At 36.3% G+C, this 15,601-nt stretch overlaps 1 protein-coding gene across 1 annotated transcript; it reads left to right on the top strand.

Moving 5' to 3' along the window:
• Positions 1 to 100: 100 nt before the first annotated feature.
• EPC2 (enhancer of polycomb homolog 2 (Drosophila)) lies at positions 101 to 15,244 on the top strand (the record flags this gene model as incomplete). Its single annotated transcript, XM_010017770.1, has 7 exons — positions 101 to 190; positions 2,459 to 2,604; positions 2,701 to 3,044; positions 9,436 to 9,572; positions 10,721 to 10,880; positions 12,518 to 12,851; positions 14,245 to 15,244. Coding segments are annotated over 7 exons (1,284 nt in total), but the record flags the coding sequence as incomplete, so codon positions are not given.
• Between the last annotated feature and the right edge of the window lie 357 nt (positions 15,245 to 15,601).

Genomic DNA, 15,601 nt, shown 5'->3' with positions numbered 1-15,601 from the left:
TAAGGTCCTTTCCAACCCTAAGTATGATTCTGTAAAATTTTATAAATAAACCCAAACATGAATACAGCAGTGAGAAGAATGACTTTGTTTTCTGGTTTAGGTACCCTCACCAGTATCAGAAACGGAAGAAGAAAATGATCCTGATGGACCTTGTGCTTTCAGGAGAAGAGCAGGATGCCAGTATTATGCTGTAAGACTGCTGTGGGATTATTGTGGTTGTTTTTGTTGGGTTGGCGGTGGGGGATGATATTTTGTTTGTTGGTGGGGGGTTTTTGGTGTTTGGTTTGTTTTGGGTTTTTAAAATTTAGATTGGCACAGCACTAATGTAATAGTTCTTCTGTTCCCACATTCACCACCAAAGCTTTGATTGTTAGGTGAATCCAAAGACAATCTTTTTCAGTCTTCACGCGGATTATTTTTATTGTACTGTTCCTCTGTGATTATCTGAAGGGATATTATCTTAACAGAGGCCTTCACCCACTGTTAAGAAGGGAGATATTTCTTTTGTCCCCCTCAGCTTTCTTAGCATGCCCGCCCTTCCCAGTTTGTAGGGCTTGTTAGAGTTAGGTACTAGTTGTCCCAGTACTCAGGCCTGCTGAAAAGTCCTCTTATGGAATTGAGTGTCTGCTGTTGAGGCAGAAGGCTTTAATCCATTTAATCCATTTTTTTTTCACATAGTTAAGTCAAAATTTTGTTTTGAAATTGGTGCCAATTGTAGATATATTGAAAAACATTAGGTTGCAATTGCAAGAATGTGCAGAGGACAGAGACTAATTTTAGATGTCCTGTCGTCATCTCGGTACAGAGTCACAGAATGGTCAAGGTTAGAAGGGACCACTGGAGGTCTAGTCCAACCTTCCTGCTGGAGCAGCGGAGCCTGCGGTTTTTATGAAGGGGTTGTTTGTTTTTTTTTTTTTTTACCAAGCATGTGCTTACAGATGGGGAGCTTTAGGCTGCAGAGGACCAAGAAAGGCAACAGAATGCTATAATGGGTCTGGCTTTTCTTTGCTTGCATCCCATGGGAAGAACGAAATTACATGACAAACTTGCCATTTATTGTGTAACCTTTAAAGCCAGAGAAGTGACTTAGTCACTGGATGGGCTGTTTCAGAAGCCCAGATATCCCCCAGAATACCCAAATTATAGCATGGGCATCTTGCACAAGTTGTCCTGGATGTTCTTTGCGCAGGTCAGATGTGTGCTGGCACCTCCAACTGTGCCTCTTTTGCAGTGTCCTGGTATGTTGTCTCTGGTATTCTGGAAGTGACTACAACTTGATCCTTCCAAGAATATGTGATTATTTTTAACTCCTCCTCCTCTTTTAGAGATTAGAGGGCTATTTAAGATAATACTTGCCTGTTTGCCTCCCATTTTTTTTCTGTGTGGCCTCTTAACTTCCTTGTTCTTTCAGTTTGGGTGGATTTCTTTTTTTCACCTGCTGATAGCTAATCTAGTAACCTTTTCTGCTTAGCTCCAGAGTGTTACCTGAAGCTTGCTTAGAATTTATCCTTTCCCCCGCCCCTTTTTTTTTTTAATTAGTTAACTCCTGTGAGTTAACTCCTTTGCAAAAGAAGTTGAGACAACTGAAAACTTGTATTTTCATTCTTTTCTGTTATTTTTCCATTGCTGTTTAGAAGGAGGATATTTAACAGCCTTAATGTTATTCTTTTAGTTTTGGATGTTTTTAGCTACTGAAGCCATCTGAATTTTGGTTAACTCTTCACATAAATTGATTGAATCTACAGCACTACTGTTGCTGTAGGTTTAACCTGATCACAAAGACTGTTAATGAATATTTATTAACCTGTCATAGAAGATGTTTCAGACAGCACACAACATTTCTGCTTGTAAAGATTACAGAGTTTTGAGTTCACAGTAATAACGAAGATATTTTAATGGAGTAATAAAAATGTCCTAAGGTAAGCTGATACAGAAAATACACTGTCAGGATCAAGTAATTCAGTGTTACGTATTGGAACCAAGGCCATTCAGATCAATGTCTGTTCCCCTTTCCAGTGTGTGTTTTATGACTAAAACTAAACTGCAAATTCAGGAACCCCTTTTGAAGTTACCTACGCACTTAGGTTGCAAGCTGTCTGAGTTGGGAATTGTTGTTGCTTTGCGTTGTACAGCTGGTGATTCAGCAGGGTCTTTGATAAATGAGCAGGTCTGCTTGATATTTTCTGTCACAATAAGTACTAAAAGTATTCTTCTATAGTGTGATACTTAGCCCTGGAGCTGTGCATACAGTAATCAAGGAAAGAGGACTTTCTGCTTCATAAGTTTACATATTTTATTTTTTTAAAATCTTCCAAGTTTTTTTTATGATCTTAGCATATTAATTGTTATTGGTAGTTCTGTGGTAGTTCTGTAGTTTCTATACTGTAGCCTGTGCATGATACCACTTGGTAGTGATCTCATCACTCTAAATGATGCAATATTTTCTTTTTCTTTACAGCCTCGTTTGGACCAAACTAATTCTTCATATGAAAACTCAGAATTGGCAGAATTGGACAAACTGAGGTTCAGGCATTGCCTTACAACCCTTACAATTCCAAGAAGATGTATAGGATTTGCAAGGAGACGAATTGGCAGGGGTGGAAGGTACAGTTACAGTATTTGTACTCTTCATTCCCCTTCAGAGGACAAAAACATTAGAGATAGTTAAACTAACGTCTTTTTTTCGTCCTCTTTAATCAGAGTTATAATGGACCGGATATCCACAGAGCACGATCCTGTCTTGAGACAGATTGACCCGGAAATGCTGAACAGTTTCTCAAGCTCTTCCCAGACTTTAGACTTTTCTTCTAACTTTTCACGGACCAATGCTTCCAATAAACGTTGTGAAAACAGACTGTCCCTTTCTGAAATACTGAGCAATATCAGATCATGTCGACTGCAGTGTTTTCAGCCAAGGCTACTAAATCTACAGGACAGCGATAGCGAAGAATGTACCTCAAGGAAACCAGGGCAGACTGTGAATAATAAAAGAGTCTCTGCAGCATCTGTAGCTTTATTGAACACCAGCAAGAATGGCATATCAGGTAGGCAAGGATTTGAATTCTTCTGGGACTTAAAATACTGAATTCCAGTGTTTTCACTTTGACTGGTCTGATAGTATCTTCAGGAGTGATGTGTACCTAAACCAAAGACACAAGGTAATTATTTTGTATTTCTTAGGATACGCAGAAACTTCCCACAAACAGTTCTCTTCCTCAAGCTTTTGTTAGCTTCATCAGAATCCTGATAAAGTGCTAGACTTAAACATGCATTATTCAAAGGAAGGATTCTGCTTATATTTACGAATTGCTTAAGTGTGATTGATTCTTAAAGACTTTAATTGGTCTAACCTTGTTCAAGGAGAAAATAATGCTCCTTCTAAATGAAAAAGAAAAGCAGTGTGCTTCCTTGTCAGTTTTGCTATTTGACTCTGCCAGAACATCTCTGAAGACCAGTAGTAAGTTGGTAAGCATCTACCGAGCAGGCACGAAAAAGTCTGAAAATGGCTCTTTTTGTTGGTATCTGTCATAGTAAAAATTTTGACACTGGAAGCATCCAGTCATGCACCTTCTCTGTTGATTTTTCAGAAAATCATCAGCCACTGTTTAAGTGTGATAGGAGATTCCCTTTTCCTTTAAATGTCATCTCTTAATTCTCATAGCCAGTGCAACCATCTCTTACTGTTCAGCTTTATGACTCAGTAGCTTCAGATGATCAAGACAGTTGTTCACGTCTAAACACTGTTAGGTTTAAAAAAGAAGTGTCTTGCGGTATCTTCACAAGAATATAAAATATATACAGTACTTCTTATCTTTGTTAGCAATTTTGGGTATAGAAGCTCTAAATTTGGAATAAAAGCCACCAAAAGGAAAAATTGCTTTAAGCTTATATTAGCGGTTTTAACATCATTTGCTTCGTGTACTACAAGCTGTAATTGCTTAAGTTTTAATGTTGTCACTTCTTTGTAATTGTAAAAGAATGTACAGTTCTTTAAAAGGCTGAAGAATTGGAGATAAGCCAAGAAGTCTACTACCAAGTATAACAAGCATTTGAGTATTTTCCTACTCTATTGTGTGTATACAGAACTAGGTATTGTAAAACAGGATAATTAGGTAATATAATAGGCTGATTATGAATCCCATAATTAACTTTATATGGATGTGGAATGGTTTGTCTCTTTTAAAGTCAGTTACAGGATCGGGTATTTACTCTTCAATAGCATACCTTTTACAATTCGTATGTTGAAGTTAAATTTTCTGAAGACAAAAGCAGTTTTCTCTATGTTACCGTTTTAAAAGACTGAGCATTAGCTTATTAAGTAACAGCAGTGTAGTACTGACATAGAGTGGAGTAAATACTCGGTGCTTAATACTTTTATAATTCATCTCTCAGTACAGTCACTGTAACATTTATATTGTTCTCTCTCTCATGAAAAGATCTGCACAAGAGTATTTTTCTGCTGTATGAAGAGAACAGATATAATGTGCTGTGGTCATGTTTTGTATATTTTTTTTTTTCTGTAAGGAACTTGAAGGTCTGGACATTTGCACCTGTAGCAGAAGGGGCAGTTTTGTGTGATGGGATTGTTGATAAGCATCAAGAGATTTCTTGTTAATGCAAATGCAAAGAATAGAAAGGAATGCTATTTGTCAGAGTTAAGGATGTGAAACATGGACTATAAACTGTAAGGAATGATGAAGAATTTGCTGGTAGCTCTTTATATAACAAGAGCAAGTAAGATTTCCATTTGCATGAAAAAATTGTGATGACACCAAGGTAAGGAAAGCTAAAAAGGTACAGGTGAAGTTGATTATTTTTTTCTGTAGAATTTTTCATAATTAGCATGTCAGTTACTTATGGATTAGCCAGGTGTTAAACTGCTCCAGTGAGACTTCTGTTTTTTGCTGGGGGTGGAGTCTGCCTTAAACTTGGAGAATATTTTGGGATGGAAGCTGAATATATCTGATTTTAATAGTATGTGAAGAAATGAGTGAGGAAAAAGGTTGAAGAGATTTTTTTTTTTTTTTTTTTTTTTTTTTTTTTTTAATATTCATACCTGGGTTTAGTGTAAATGAAGATTGCAGCAGCAGAAGAGAATTCAGTAGCTGTAGGAAGGATGGCACATCATAAGAAAACAAAAATGAGAACAGCATGTAAGCAGTGTCTTCAGGGAAAGGGTGGCCTGTGTTTTGCCAGGGAACTGGGTATACATAAGAAAAAAGTCAGCCCTTCCTGATTCAGGTAATGCCATCGACAAGAATTAAACCTAAATTGTTGGTGCTACTTGGCAAATTAATGACAGACTTGACATACACGTGTGGACTAGCACTCTTGTGCCTCAGGGTTTTGCACTTTTTTTTTAGATAGAGAAAAATGCATTTTAATGATGGGAGAAACTATAGAGAAATATCTAAAAAAAGACAACCAAAAAACCCATCAAAACAAGTCTGACAGATCTAAGCCCCTTTGTGAAGGAATAGTAATTAACTTCTGCTACATCATTCTAGAAATCATCTGAATACATTTAAATGAGAACAGAGAACTCAGTAGTTGAAGTATGTAACACAGGGAAATAAATGGTTATGGAAGATCTTTTTGTTTCCAGACTCAAATGACAAAACAGATCCTGTAATTCTGGTAAAGGGTGAGATGCAGTAGACAGCAGAGTTCTTCACCAAATAACTGAGACAGCAAGAGGCACTGCTGTTAGATATTTTTTTTTTTTTTTGGTTAGTAAATAGTAAATCTTAAAAGGGCTGGTCCAAGTCTGATTGTACATTAAATGAGCCACAGGTACTATCACTGCGTTTATTAATGTAATTCTGTTTGCAAGATGATTGTTGAAATCAGTTGACTTTATAGCATAAAGCTGCCTCTAGAGGAAACAATGACAGTAGTGGTACTGATTGTTTTTGTTTTTTCTTTTAGTTTAGAGAAGACTTGGAGTTGCTTGCTTTAGTTTTTGGTGCACAAGAGTATTTCAAGTTACCTCTGATTTGTATTTTTCACTTCTATTAATAAAGCAACTCTTACTCTATTATTTCCTCAAATGCTGGACATTGTACAAACAGAAAGAAAGACTAATTTTAAAAACGTGTGACTAGTCTTTTCTTGAAAGTGCTTAATCAGTGCATGAATAAAGAACCACTGCTTCAAGGTAAATTATACTCTTGCTCATGTTATAATAACTGCAAGTGGGAAAACTGAATTTGAGGAACCTGTAAGAGACAAGGTCCCTGAAACAGTTGGATCCCTCTGATCAGTTGTGTAAACTTTTTTTTAATCTTACACACCCTATCTGGAAAAGTAAACTCATCTCTTTGCCAGAGACACCTCCAGATGAATTTTCTGTTGAATCTAAAATGAGATGAGCTGATGAGCTAGGGATACAACTGATCATCAGAAGAGATGAAGGAAGGAGGTTACCAGGAATTTCTAGAAGGTACTACTCACGAGAGCTGAGTAATACTTAACCTGCCTGCTGAATTCCTGTAGTGCAACTCGGCTGATTTTTGGGACTGAAGTAAGAAGTAGACTTCAGGCAAAATCTTCAGCAAATTTCAGTCTAGTCATTACGTTGCATTTGGTTTCCAGTCTGCTTCAGCTGCCAGTTCCCGTGATCTGCTGAAATAGTTACCTGTTCAGTTACCATGTCCCTGGCTACAAAAGACAACTGTAGATGATGACGCTCTTAGTTGAAGAATTCTGCTTGTGGAACAACCTTTTGCCTTTTAGAGGTTATTTTTCCCAGAATTACATATCATGTAGAAGTAATTAATGAAATACTCCTTCTGGGACAGCCTGAAAGATGATCTTTGTTTAAAGCCTTCAGATTCTAAGACATGACATAATATTACGAACCAAAGCTGTCAAGGAGAGGAGCCTGTGAGACTTGATTTCACCTTGGTGTTTAGGGGATTTCTGTTGTTGTTTTGTTTTTTTGTTGTGGTTTTGTTTGTTTTGTTTTGGGGTGTTGGTTTTTTTGTGTGTGGTTTTTTTCTTGTTTTTGTTTTTGTTTTGTTTTGTTTTTTTTTTAATCCTGTTCTGGTTTAGCATTTCAATAAAGTCAGGCTATGGTAAAATAGAAAATCCCTATATTGAACAGTGGAAGCTAAAATTCTAGTGAACAGAACCTTCTGTAAGAAGTGTAGAACTTGTGCCTAACTGTGACCTTAAAGGCTACTTTGGGACATCGTAGAAGCTTTCTGTTCTTTTTCCTGTAGGACCCTTCAGTTGTTTGATTTGGCAGAAGCAAATGATACTAAATGTCCTAATGAACATCTGCTGTTTAACAAGGCTAACAGCTGAGTTTAGCCTGACCACCGAATAAATACCTGGTGATAGGTACTGAACTGAGTGGAATTTAAACATGTACAAGCAGAGTAATAGATAATTACATTACAGTAATCTTCCCTGCACCTTGTAATGGTGTTTCATGAGTTTGTGGTCTGTGTCAAATGGAGAAAGAAGGGAGATTGAAAATACAGAATTGATACATAGGCTAAATTGGATGATCTTCTGATGTAGAGACTGCTTTTTATATTGTCTTTACAGTCCATGGAAGAATGCAGCTTTGAATCTAGATGAATACCCCTGTATAAGTCTATGATTCTATTGCAGATAAATAATAGTTACTTATGGCTAAATGCAATTTAGATATTTCTTTGTGCCGTGTAAGCTTGTTCTAAAACTTACTTCTTTTTATAAAACAAAAGACATCTTCTGGAATTTGTTACCTCGGAACTTAAAAATAGAATTCTTGTTTTTGTTTTTGTTTTGTTTTGTATGTGTGCATATATATATGTGTGTGTGTATATATATATGTGTATATATATGTAATGTTCCATAATGCTGTTCTTGGCTCCGTTGCCTTTAATAACACAACACATTTTGGGAGACTGTTGTGAGGGAACTTAGCAGTTTTAGCTGACTGCACTTGGAGTTAAATGCTTGTAGTAATAGGTAAGAATCTTTAAGAGGAACAAAATAAATATAACTATGAGATAAACTTGATTTTAGAATACGTTGGAAATAACAGTATCCCTAGAATCTAATAGGAACTGTGTAAGTCAAGCCAGCTGGGGTTAAACCATGACAAAGTCATTAGATTCTTAAGTGCCCTCCTAATGTGGCTGAAACCTGTTTTAATAATGTAGAAGTATAGAAGAAATTGTAGTACTAGTTCCTAAACAGCCATAATCTTAATTTTGGTATTTATTCAGAATGGAATTTCAGGACAACCCATGAGTATTACAACTAGTAAATGAAAGAGACAGACCCTGAAAGAGATTGTATTGTAAAATACTCTTTGTATTTTAGTGTTAGCTCAATATCTCTTGATAAGATGATATTCCTGCAAAATCCAGGTGTTTGAGATGAATGACAGTTCAGTCTTTGTAAAATCTCATTCAGAGTAAACTGGTGAAATGTAGTTAAAGTGAGTTCTATTTTTACTTCCTCCTAGGAGAACTTAGGTTAGCATCAACTGCACAAAACTCAGGGTTTTGTCATGAAACACTTGGCAGTATTTACAGTTTATCAACTGTGCAATTCTTCGGGGAGAGAATACTGAGAAGAGCTTTTCTGGCTTAACCATTCCTTTCACTTGTTGCAAGTATGGTGCTGCTGGGGTTGCATTAACCTTGTTTTTGTAAGTAAACAAGCTTATTAGGTCACTCTTAAACTCTTACTCCATATTTAAAAAAAAAGAGAAAATCCTGTTCAGGTAATACTTAAGCACTTCCTTCAGGAGGCAAAAGTGTGAAATAGGAAGGTCAACCTGGATTTGCTAAACAAACAGAGCTTTGGTATTTCCAAACATTTACTAAAGTTTAGACCTGGAGGTTAGCTTTGTTACTGTATATACTGCTTGTAGCCCTCTCGAGAGGGTTGGTATGGAAATGTATACAGACTATTTAAATGTATAAATCTGGTTGTGCTGTTGAAGCAGGTGTTCCCCAATGCCAGGCGTATGGTTCCTTTATAGAGGACAATAACCGGACAATAATAAAAGACTGTGGGAAGGGGAATTGTACAGGAATAAACTCCTAGCTCACCCAGTGTACTACTTCTTTAGCTAAGGTTTCTAGGACGTTTGTTTTCTGAAAGCCAGGATAATAATTTCTTTAAGATTTTGTCCAAAGCAAATGGGGAGAAAACCACCAAAGACAGAAACTGCTTAAAAGCAATGAAAGCTATGAATTCATTTGTTACAAATTGATTCAATACTAAAAGAACCCAACAAACAAATTTAGCTTGGCTTCTTCTTTACATAAGAATATCTGAAGATCTTTCAAGCATCTAACACAGTGTGTGTTATCTTCAAGCACTTGTTACCCAACATTTTAGATATATTTGGTTTGTGCAGTCTCGCATTTTAGATACGTTTGGTTTGTGCAGGCCTGTTTAACACTGACTTCACTTTCTTTTCTGTAGTAACAGGGGGTATCACAGAGGAACAATTTCAGACACATCAACAGCAGTTAGTTCAAATGCAGAGGCAACAACTTGCTCAGCTTCAGCAGAAACAGCAATCTCAGCATTCCTCACAACAGACACATCCAAAAGCACAGGTAATGCACCTTGAATGTTGTCACATGCTAATATCTTCCTTTTTGCTGAGTGTCTTTTTCATCTCTCTTATAAGCTAAGTATACCACCTCAGTAAATTTTGGAATGAAAGGCTTTTAGTCAAGATGCTTTTCCAGTTTGCTGTATAGTGCCCAGAAGGCAGCTTATGTTGTAGGTTTCACTTTTCTATTTGGAGTGAGATAATATTTTACATTTCACCATCAAAACATGTTGGGTTTTTTTAAAGTTATGTATGGTGGCAGCATTGTTAGAAGTTGAGCAAGGGACTTCAGATTTTAATGTGTTAGTTGCGTCCACAGTCAGTCCATGTAGAAATAGCCAATGCTATTTCTACAGTCAAGTCATACTGTTTTCCCTAATTTAGTCCTCCTTTCTGTAAGTGCTCCAAAGAGACTTCTTTATTAAAGCTACTTCATGAGGTAGTGTATTCTGTTACAAAGAGATGTTAAGTGAGTACTAAAAATTGGTAGTTTTTGAGAGGAAAAATGGAGTTTTGCTTATTTAGTTGGATTCCTTTCCCCTCCCCACTCCCAGTGTTACTACTTCTGTCTTCTAAAAGAATCACGTTTTTTCTTCTGTAGTGCCTTGCAAGGGAAGAAGATATCTCTTTCTGCCAAACTTAGTTTTCTGTTAGTTTCTTGCTTAGAAAATATAAAAGCTTTTGATCTTGTCTATTAATAGGAAAGCTTATTTGAGCATATTGTATTTAATTGCCAGTGCTGTTTGTCCCTTCCCCCCAGTGTTTTCTACTTTGATTAACTGGGGATTCTGAATTGGCGGTTACTCATTACATTTTTTGTAAGTGTAAAGACACTATACCAGAATATTTAAACAAAAGGAATGAATTTTGGATTTTTAAGACACTCTGTCTATGCAAAGTCATTTTCACAGTTAATAGAAATGCAAATTGCAGAATGATACATTCAGCCGTTGCAGGGTGTCGTTCCAGTACTTACCATTCTTTTAGAGAAACCGGACTAATAGAGGGTTACATTTAGATCACACTAGGTTACATTTAGAAGATTTATTTATTTATTAGCTGCTAATTGTGCACTATAGCAATCCTAATGGAGCGTTTAATTTTATTCTTGGATACTTTTAATGAAATATATTTTTTTAATTCCCACAGGGCTCCAGCACCACTGACTGTATGTCAAAAACACTTGATTCAGCCAGTGCCCACTTTGCTGCATCTGCAGTGGTTAGTGCACCTGCTCCTAGTCGCAGTGAGGTAACGAAGGAACAAAACACCAGCCACAACAATATTAATGGTGTTGTCCAGCCTTCAGGTGATGATTTCTTAAAACTTGTGGTCTAGTGTGAGACGAGAATGTGTCAAGTGATCTTATTTCTGATTTCTAATACAGTGTTTAAAAACCAGAATAACTATATTAATTGTCTTAATTGACTTTTATATACTGTTGTGCAGTGGCATGTAGGTTAGTGTGGTAATAAGACTACCAAATGCTCTTTTACATTGGAAGAGCATTGTTTCTGTTTTCTTTTGTAGTTTATCTTTTAATAATCTGTTATGATCAAAAGTATGACAGCGTCTTAACCTATGAATGTGTAATTAAAAAAAATGCTTAAAATATTACTTTGAGAAGGAAATAGAAAAGTTGCTACTTTATTTGATCACTATCTTACTTGTGTATTCAGACTAAACATACTAATCAGCTACTACTGGCAGCTCTCTCAAAATTACTAAGTTTCAGGTTTCATTGCACTTAGGATTCCTCCCAAGTTCAGGCAGAAGTGTAGATGCTGGTGTTCACTGCCTCCTCCTCCTTCTTCTGAACCTCCATTACCAGAAGACACTAATGCCAGTCATGCTGCTGCCATAGCCATGTTGCTGAGACACAAATGTTATTTGGCGTTTGACTGCCATAAAAAGTAAAAGGCTTTTAGAATAATTTGTTGTTTTAACAGCTAATGATGTGATTAGTTTTACAGACCTTCTGTCAGGCTGGGTTAATGATAATATGAAATTAATAGAGGGAGAAAAAACACAACTGAATAAAATCAATATACTGGAACATTTCCAGGAAAGACAGACATCTATGTATAATTCTCTAAGATCATACCTGAGAGGATAGTATTTTGAGGGGTGTAAGAAGGGGCATGTGGTAATGTACCATGCAGATACAAGGTACACAGCTTTATGATTGTTGAAAACCATTGCAAATATTTTGCATATGAAAGTAGATTTCTGTTACTGTTCTAAAGCTGTAAATAACAACGATGTAAAGTAGCTATTCCTATTTAAGGATAGGAAGACTTGTAAATTAGGAAATGTTAGCTGAAAGAAGATTTTTCTTTTTCAGGAATGAGGATCTAGGCAAAATGTATGTAGTTCCGTGTGATGAAATCAGAATTGTGACTAGCTAGGATAGCAAGGTGAAATTTGAGAACCTCTGGTTTGAATATATGCTGTGAAACTTGAGGTTTCTCACAGCTCAGGAGTGCAAACAGAGCACTGCAGCATTAATCTGAAAGGAGCTTTTTACTTTGCCTAGTCTTAGACCCCTAGTTTTGCTGATTTAAGAGAGACTGGTCCCTTCTGAACCTTTTCATGTTGCCAGCAGGACAAGGTAGGAGGTGATTCAAAGCATCAGAATTTGGCTTCACTGTTGGTCTCTGAGGTTGCGTAGCTAAGGTATTCCCCATTCGCTTTACTTTTATGGGGAACGTTGCCCCTTTAAGATTCCTAAAATGAGGTGTACAAAGTCGGGCAATATAAAAGTTCTTTGTAATACAGTGACTTCTTTCTCTTGCTGATGTTCTTGTGCATGTGGGGGGAAATAAAAATATTTATAATTAAATATTTCTGAAGTTTTACATTTTGTGAATCTTCAAAAACCAGATTCTTGCACAATTCCAGTGTGGAATGGCACATTTTTAATTAACACCATTTGTTTTGTAACAGGAACCTCTAGGACTTTGTACTCCACCAACATGGCTTTATCATCTAGCCCAGGGATTTCAACTGTACAGCTTGTAAGGACAGTTGGCCACACCACCACAAACCACTTAATTCCAGCATTGTGCACAAGCAACCCTCAAACGCTTCCCATGAACAATTCTTGCCTGACAAATGCAGTGCACCTCAACAATGTCAGTGTTGTTTCTCCAGTCAACGTGCATATCAATACAAGGACTTCAGCACCATCGCCAACAGCCTTAAAACTTGCCACAGTTGCTGCCAGTATGGACAGAGTGCCAAAGGTAACTCCTAGCAGTGCCATCAGCAGTATAGCAAGGTAAGTGTGTGGCAGACTGGAGCAGTTTTAAGTTACATTTCTGTGTAAATGTCTCCAAGGGTGCCTTTGCACTACAGCACCAGATGGAATTGTTTATACCTCTGAGAGAATTCTCAGTATAGCTTCAACCTCAAAAACATACAGCTGCTGGTATCTTGCCATGTAGCTGTGACAAACCATAAGAGACAGTTTTGCAGATTAACACTCAAATAATTTGCACTGATTTTAGTCACCAGTAGTTTTGGTAAACTTCCATTGTGTTTAAAATGGCTTCCTTTTTACCATTTCCGTTTGTCCCTTTCATGCAGTGCTTTCAGGTAGTGTCTATTAAACTCTCCACATGTTCTCTCCGTAACTGTGTATCCATATTGTAAGATGCAGCTGACACGTACCTACTTTCTATATACATGTGGGTATATGCATTACATATTTATGTAAAGACTAAACCAGGTATGTGCCAGCCTGCATCTTACGTATATAGATAGATACTTATTCTCATTGAACAGAAGCACTACTATTTCAGAACACTTAGAAGATATTTCACAGAAGTGGCAGGAGCCTGCAGTTGGCTTAAGTTTTCTGAAAACTACAAAGTCGGGGCTTTGTGTTCAGTCTCTGCTGGATTGTATGATGGGTTTTTTCAAAAAGTCACATTTGTTTATGAATGAGAAAAGAGAAAACCAGGTATTAGTGAATGTGGTTTACTACTTCATAATGCTTCTGGAGAGATTAAAAAGACCTTTTTGAGATGCAAAATTGAAGGTACAATTTAGTCGCTGTATAAATAGAGATAAAGGTATTTTTAAATTAACAGTTGTGCCTTAAAGCATACTTGTTTATCATTAATGCATTTAGGTTTTATTTCCTCAAGTCAGAGGGGTATTTTAATTCATGTCAGCAAATGTCATGAAAATTACCACCGTAGCCAAATAATTTTTAAGCTTCTCTACAGAGAATGATAATAAATTGCAAAAACATTTAAGATTTCTTGCACTAGTACTGAAGCAGAGTTTAGCAGAATTTAGTGTGTGGGGAGGAAATTTATTTCAGAACAATGCTTTGCTCACTAACAGAATAATTGGTATGGAGTCATCATGGTGTATCTTGAGTTTGCTCCTTCAGGAGACTTTTTAGTACTCCTATGCATAATTTAGGATGGTAATTCAGTTAAATACAATAATCTTGTAGAGGGACTGCACTGTTAGTGGAGTAAAAGTTAGTATAGTTCTTACATGCCAGTATTTATTTAAAATGATCTGTTCCTAGATTATGTGTTAAGGTTTCTCCCTGATCCAAGTGTAAAAACAGATCGCACCTGTAAGAGATTAATAAAACTTGCATAAGGAAACTCTTGTGTTCTACCTGTAACTATTAAATATTTCTTTTATTGCAGAGAGAACCATGAACCAGAACGACTGGGTTTAAATGGCATAGCAGAGACAACAGTAGCCATGGAAGTGACATAACCTCAAACCAGTGTTAGAGCCTGGGCTCATGGTGTAGTTGTTTATATTCCAACTGAATGCAAAACACAGCGCTCTGTGGATCACAGAGAACTAAAATGGACCTAAATGGACTATCAGTATATCGTATATTAAGTCGATATATAATGTAAATTTTGTAAAATTGGGAAAATCACTACCTTGTAAAATAGTTTATTTGTATCATCAATATTATTTCTGTTACTTGAATAGTAGATATTCATCATCATGCTTTTGCACTTGAATTTGCAACTGAATGGATTAAAAAATAATTCTTTAATGGGATCATGAGCATGAAATGGGATCCTGCATCACTTGTTTTAACTATTTATTTTGCCATGTTTACATTTTGTATCTTGTACAAATAAATCCAACTTTGTGTCTAAAAAAGAAAAGTTAAAGATTCATAGCTAGGAAACAAAATTCTTGTAATTTTTTTCTAAAGAAAATGTAAAGTTTTCACTTGGTTCATTTTGTTTCACAATTTGACTAGATGGACTTTTTGGTAAATACTTTAGTGGCATTTCACTGTCAAATATGAAGTTCAAGGCAAAATAGTATTTTCTATTACTGTGCAGGGGAAAGGGATGGATCGATACATGCAAATTTAATGTAGTAACTCACTTTTCCATATATTTTGAATGTATATTTCTATTTATAATACCAGTTTATAAAAAATAATTACACAGGAAAAAAACTGACTAGGAAAATTATGCATCTTGCACATATAAAATTGTGCAGATACGAGAAAATTTTCAACTGATTACATTTTATCTGAAGACTGCATATTTTAACCGGCTTTAAAACTGTAACACACCACATAAAGGATATTTTACCAGGTATGTATTGCATTATATATCATTGCAATAATTAATTATTGGATGTCTAGATATCGAGCCATCCCAGGTGGTGGGGGGGAGGGAGGGTTGTGGCAAGATTGTCTTTTCAATTTTGGAGAGTTTTCCTGTGGCTACAAGGCAAGTAACGGGTTGGAAAAAGTCTGACTGTAAGCGTTGGACACCTTTGTAGTGTAGTGTTTAGTGACTTTTTTTATACGGTTCTTGTAAATTAGATACGTGTAGTGGTGTTTCAGAATGTTTGTTTATGCACTAGTTCAGACAACTTTCCCTGTTACTTGTTCTTGATAAGTGAAAACTGCAGGGAAATAAAAATACATATCAAAACATGGGCATGTTGCATATGTGTTTATTTCACCATGTGCAAGCAACTGCAGTATGAATTTTGGAGGCTATTCCTGGTCTTCTGATG

The sequence above is a fragment of the Nestor notabilis genome, unplaced genomic scaffold (genome assembly GCF_000696875.1).
Source record: "Nestor notabilis isolate BGI_N333 unplaced genomic scaffold, ASM69687v1 scaffold16527, whole genome shotgun sequence".
Lineage (NCBI taxonomy): Eukaryota > Metazoa > Chordata > Aves > Psittaciformes > Psittacidae > Nestor > Nestor notabilis.
This window is presented reverse-complemented; position numbering and strand designations above follow the sequence as displayed.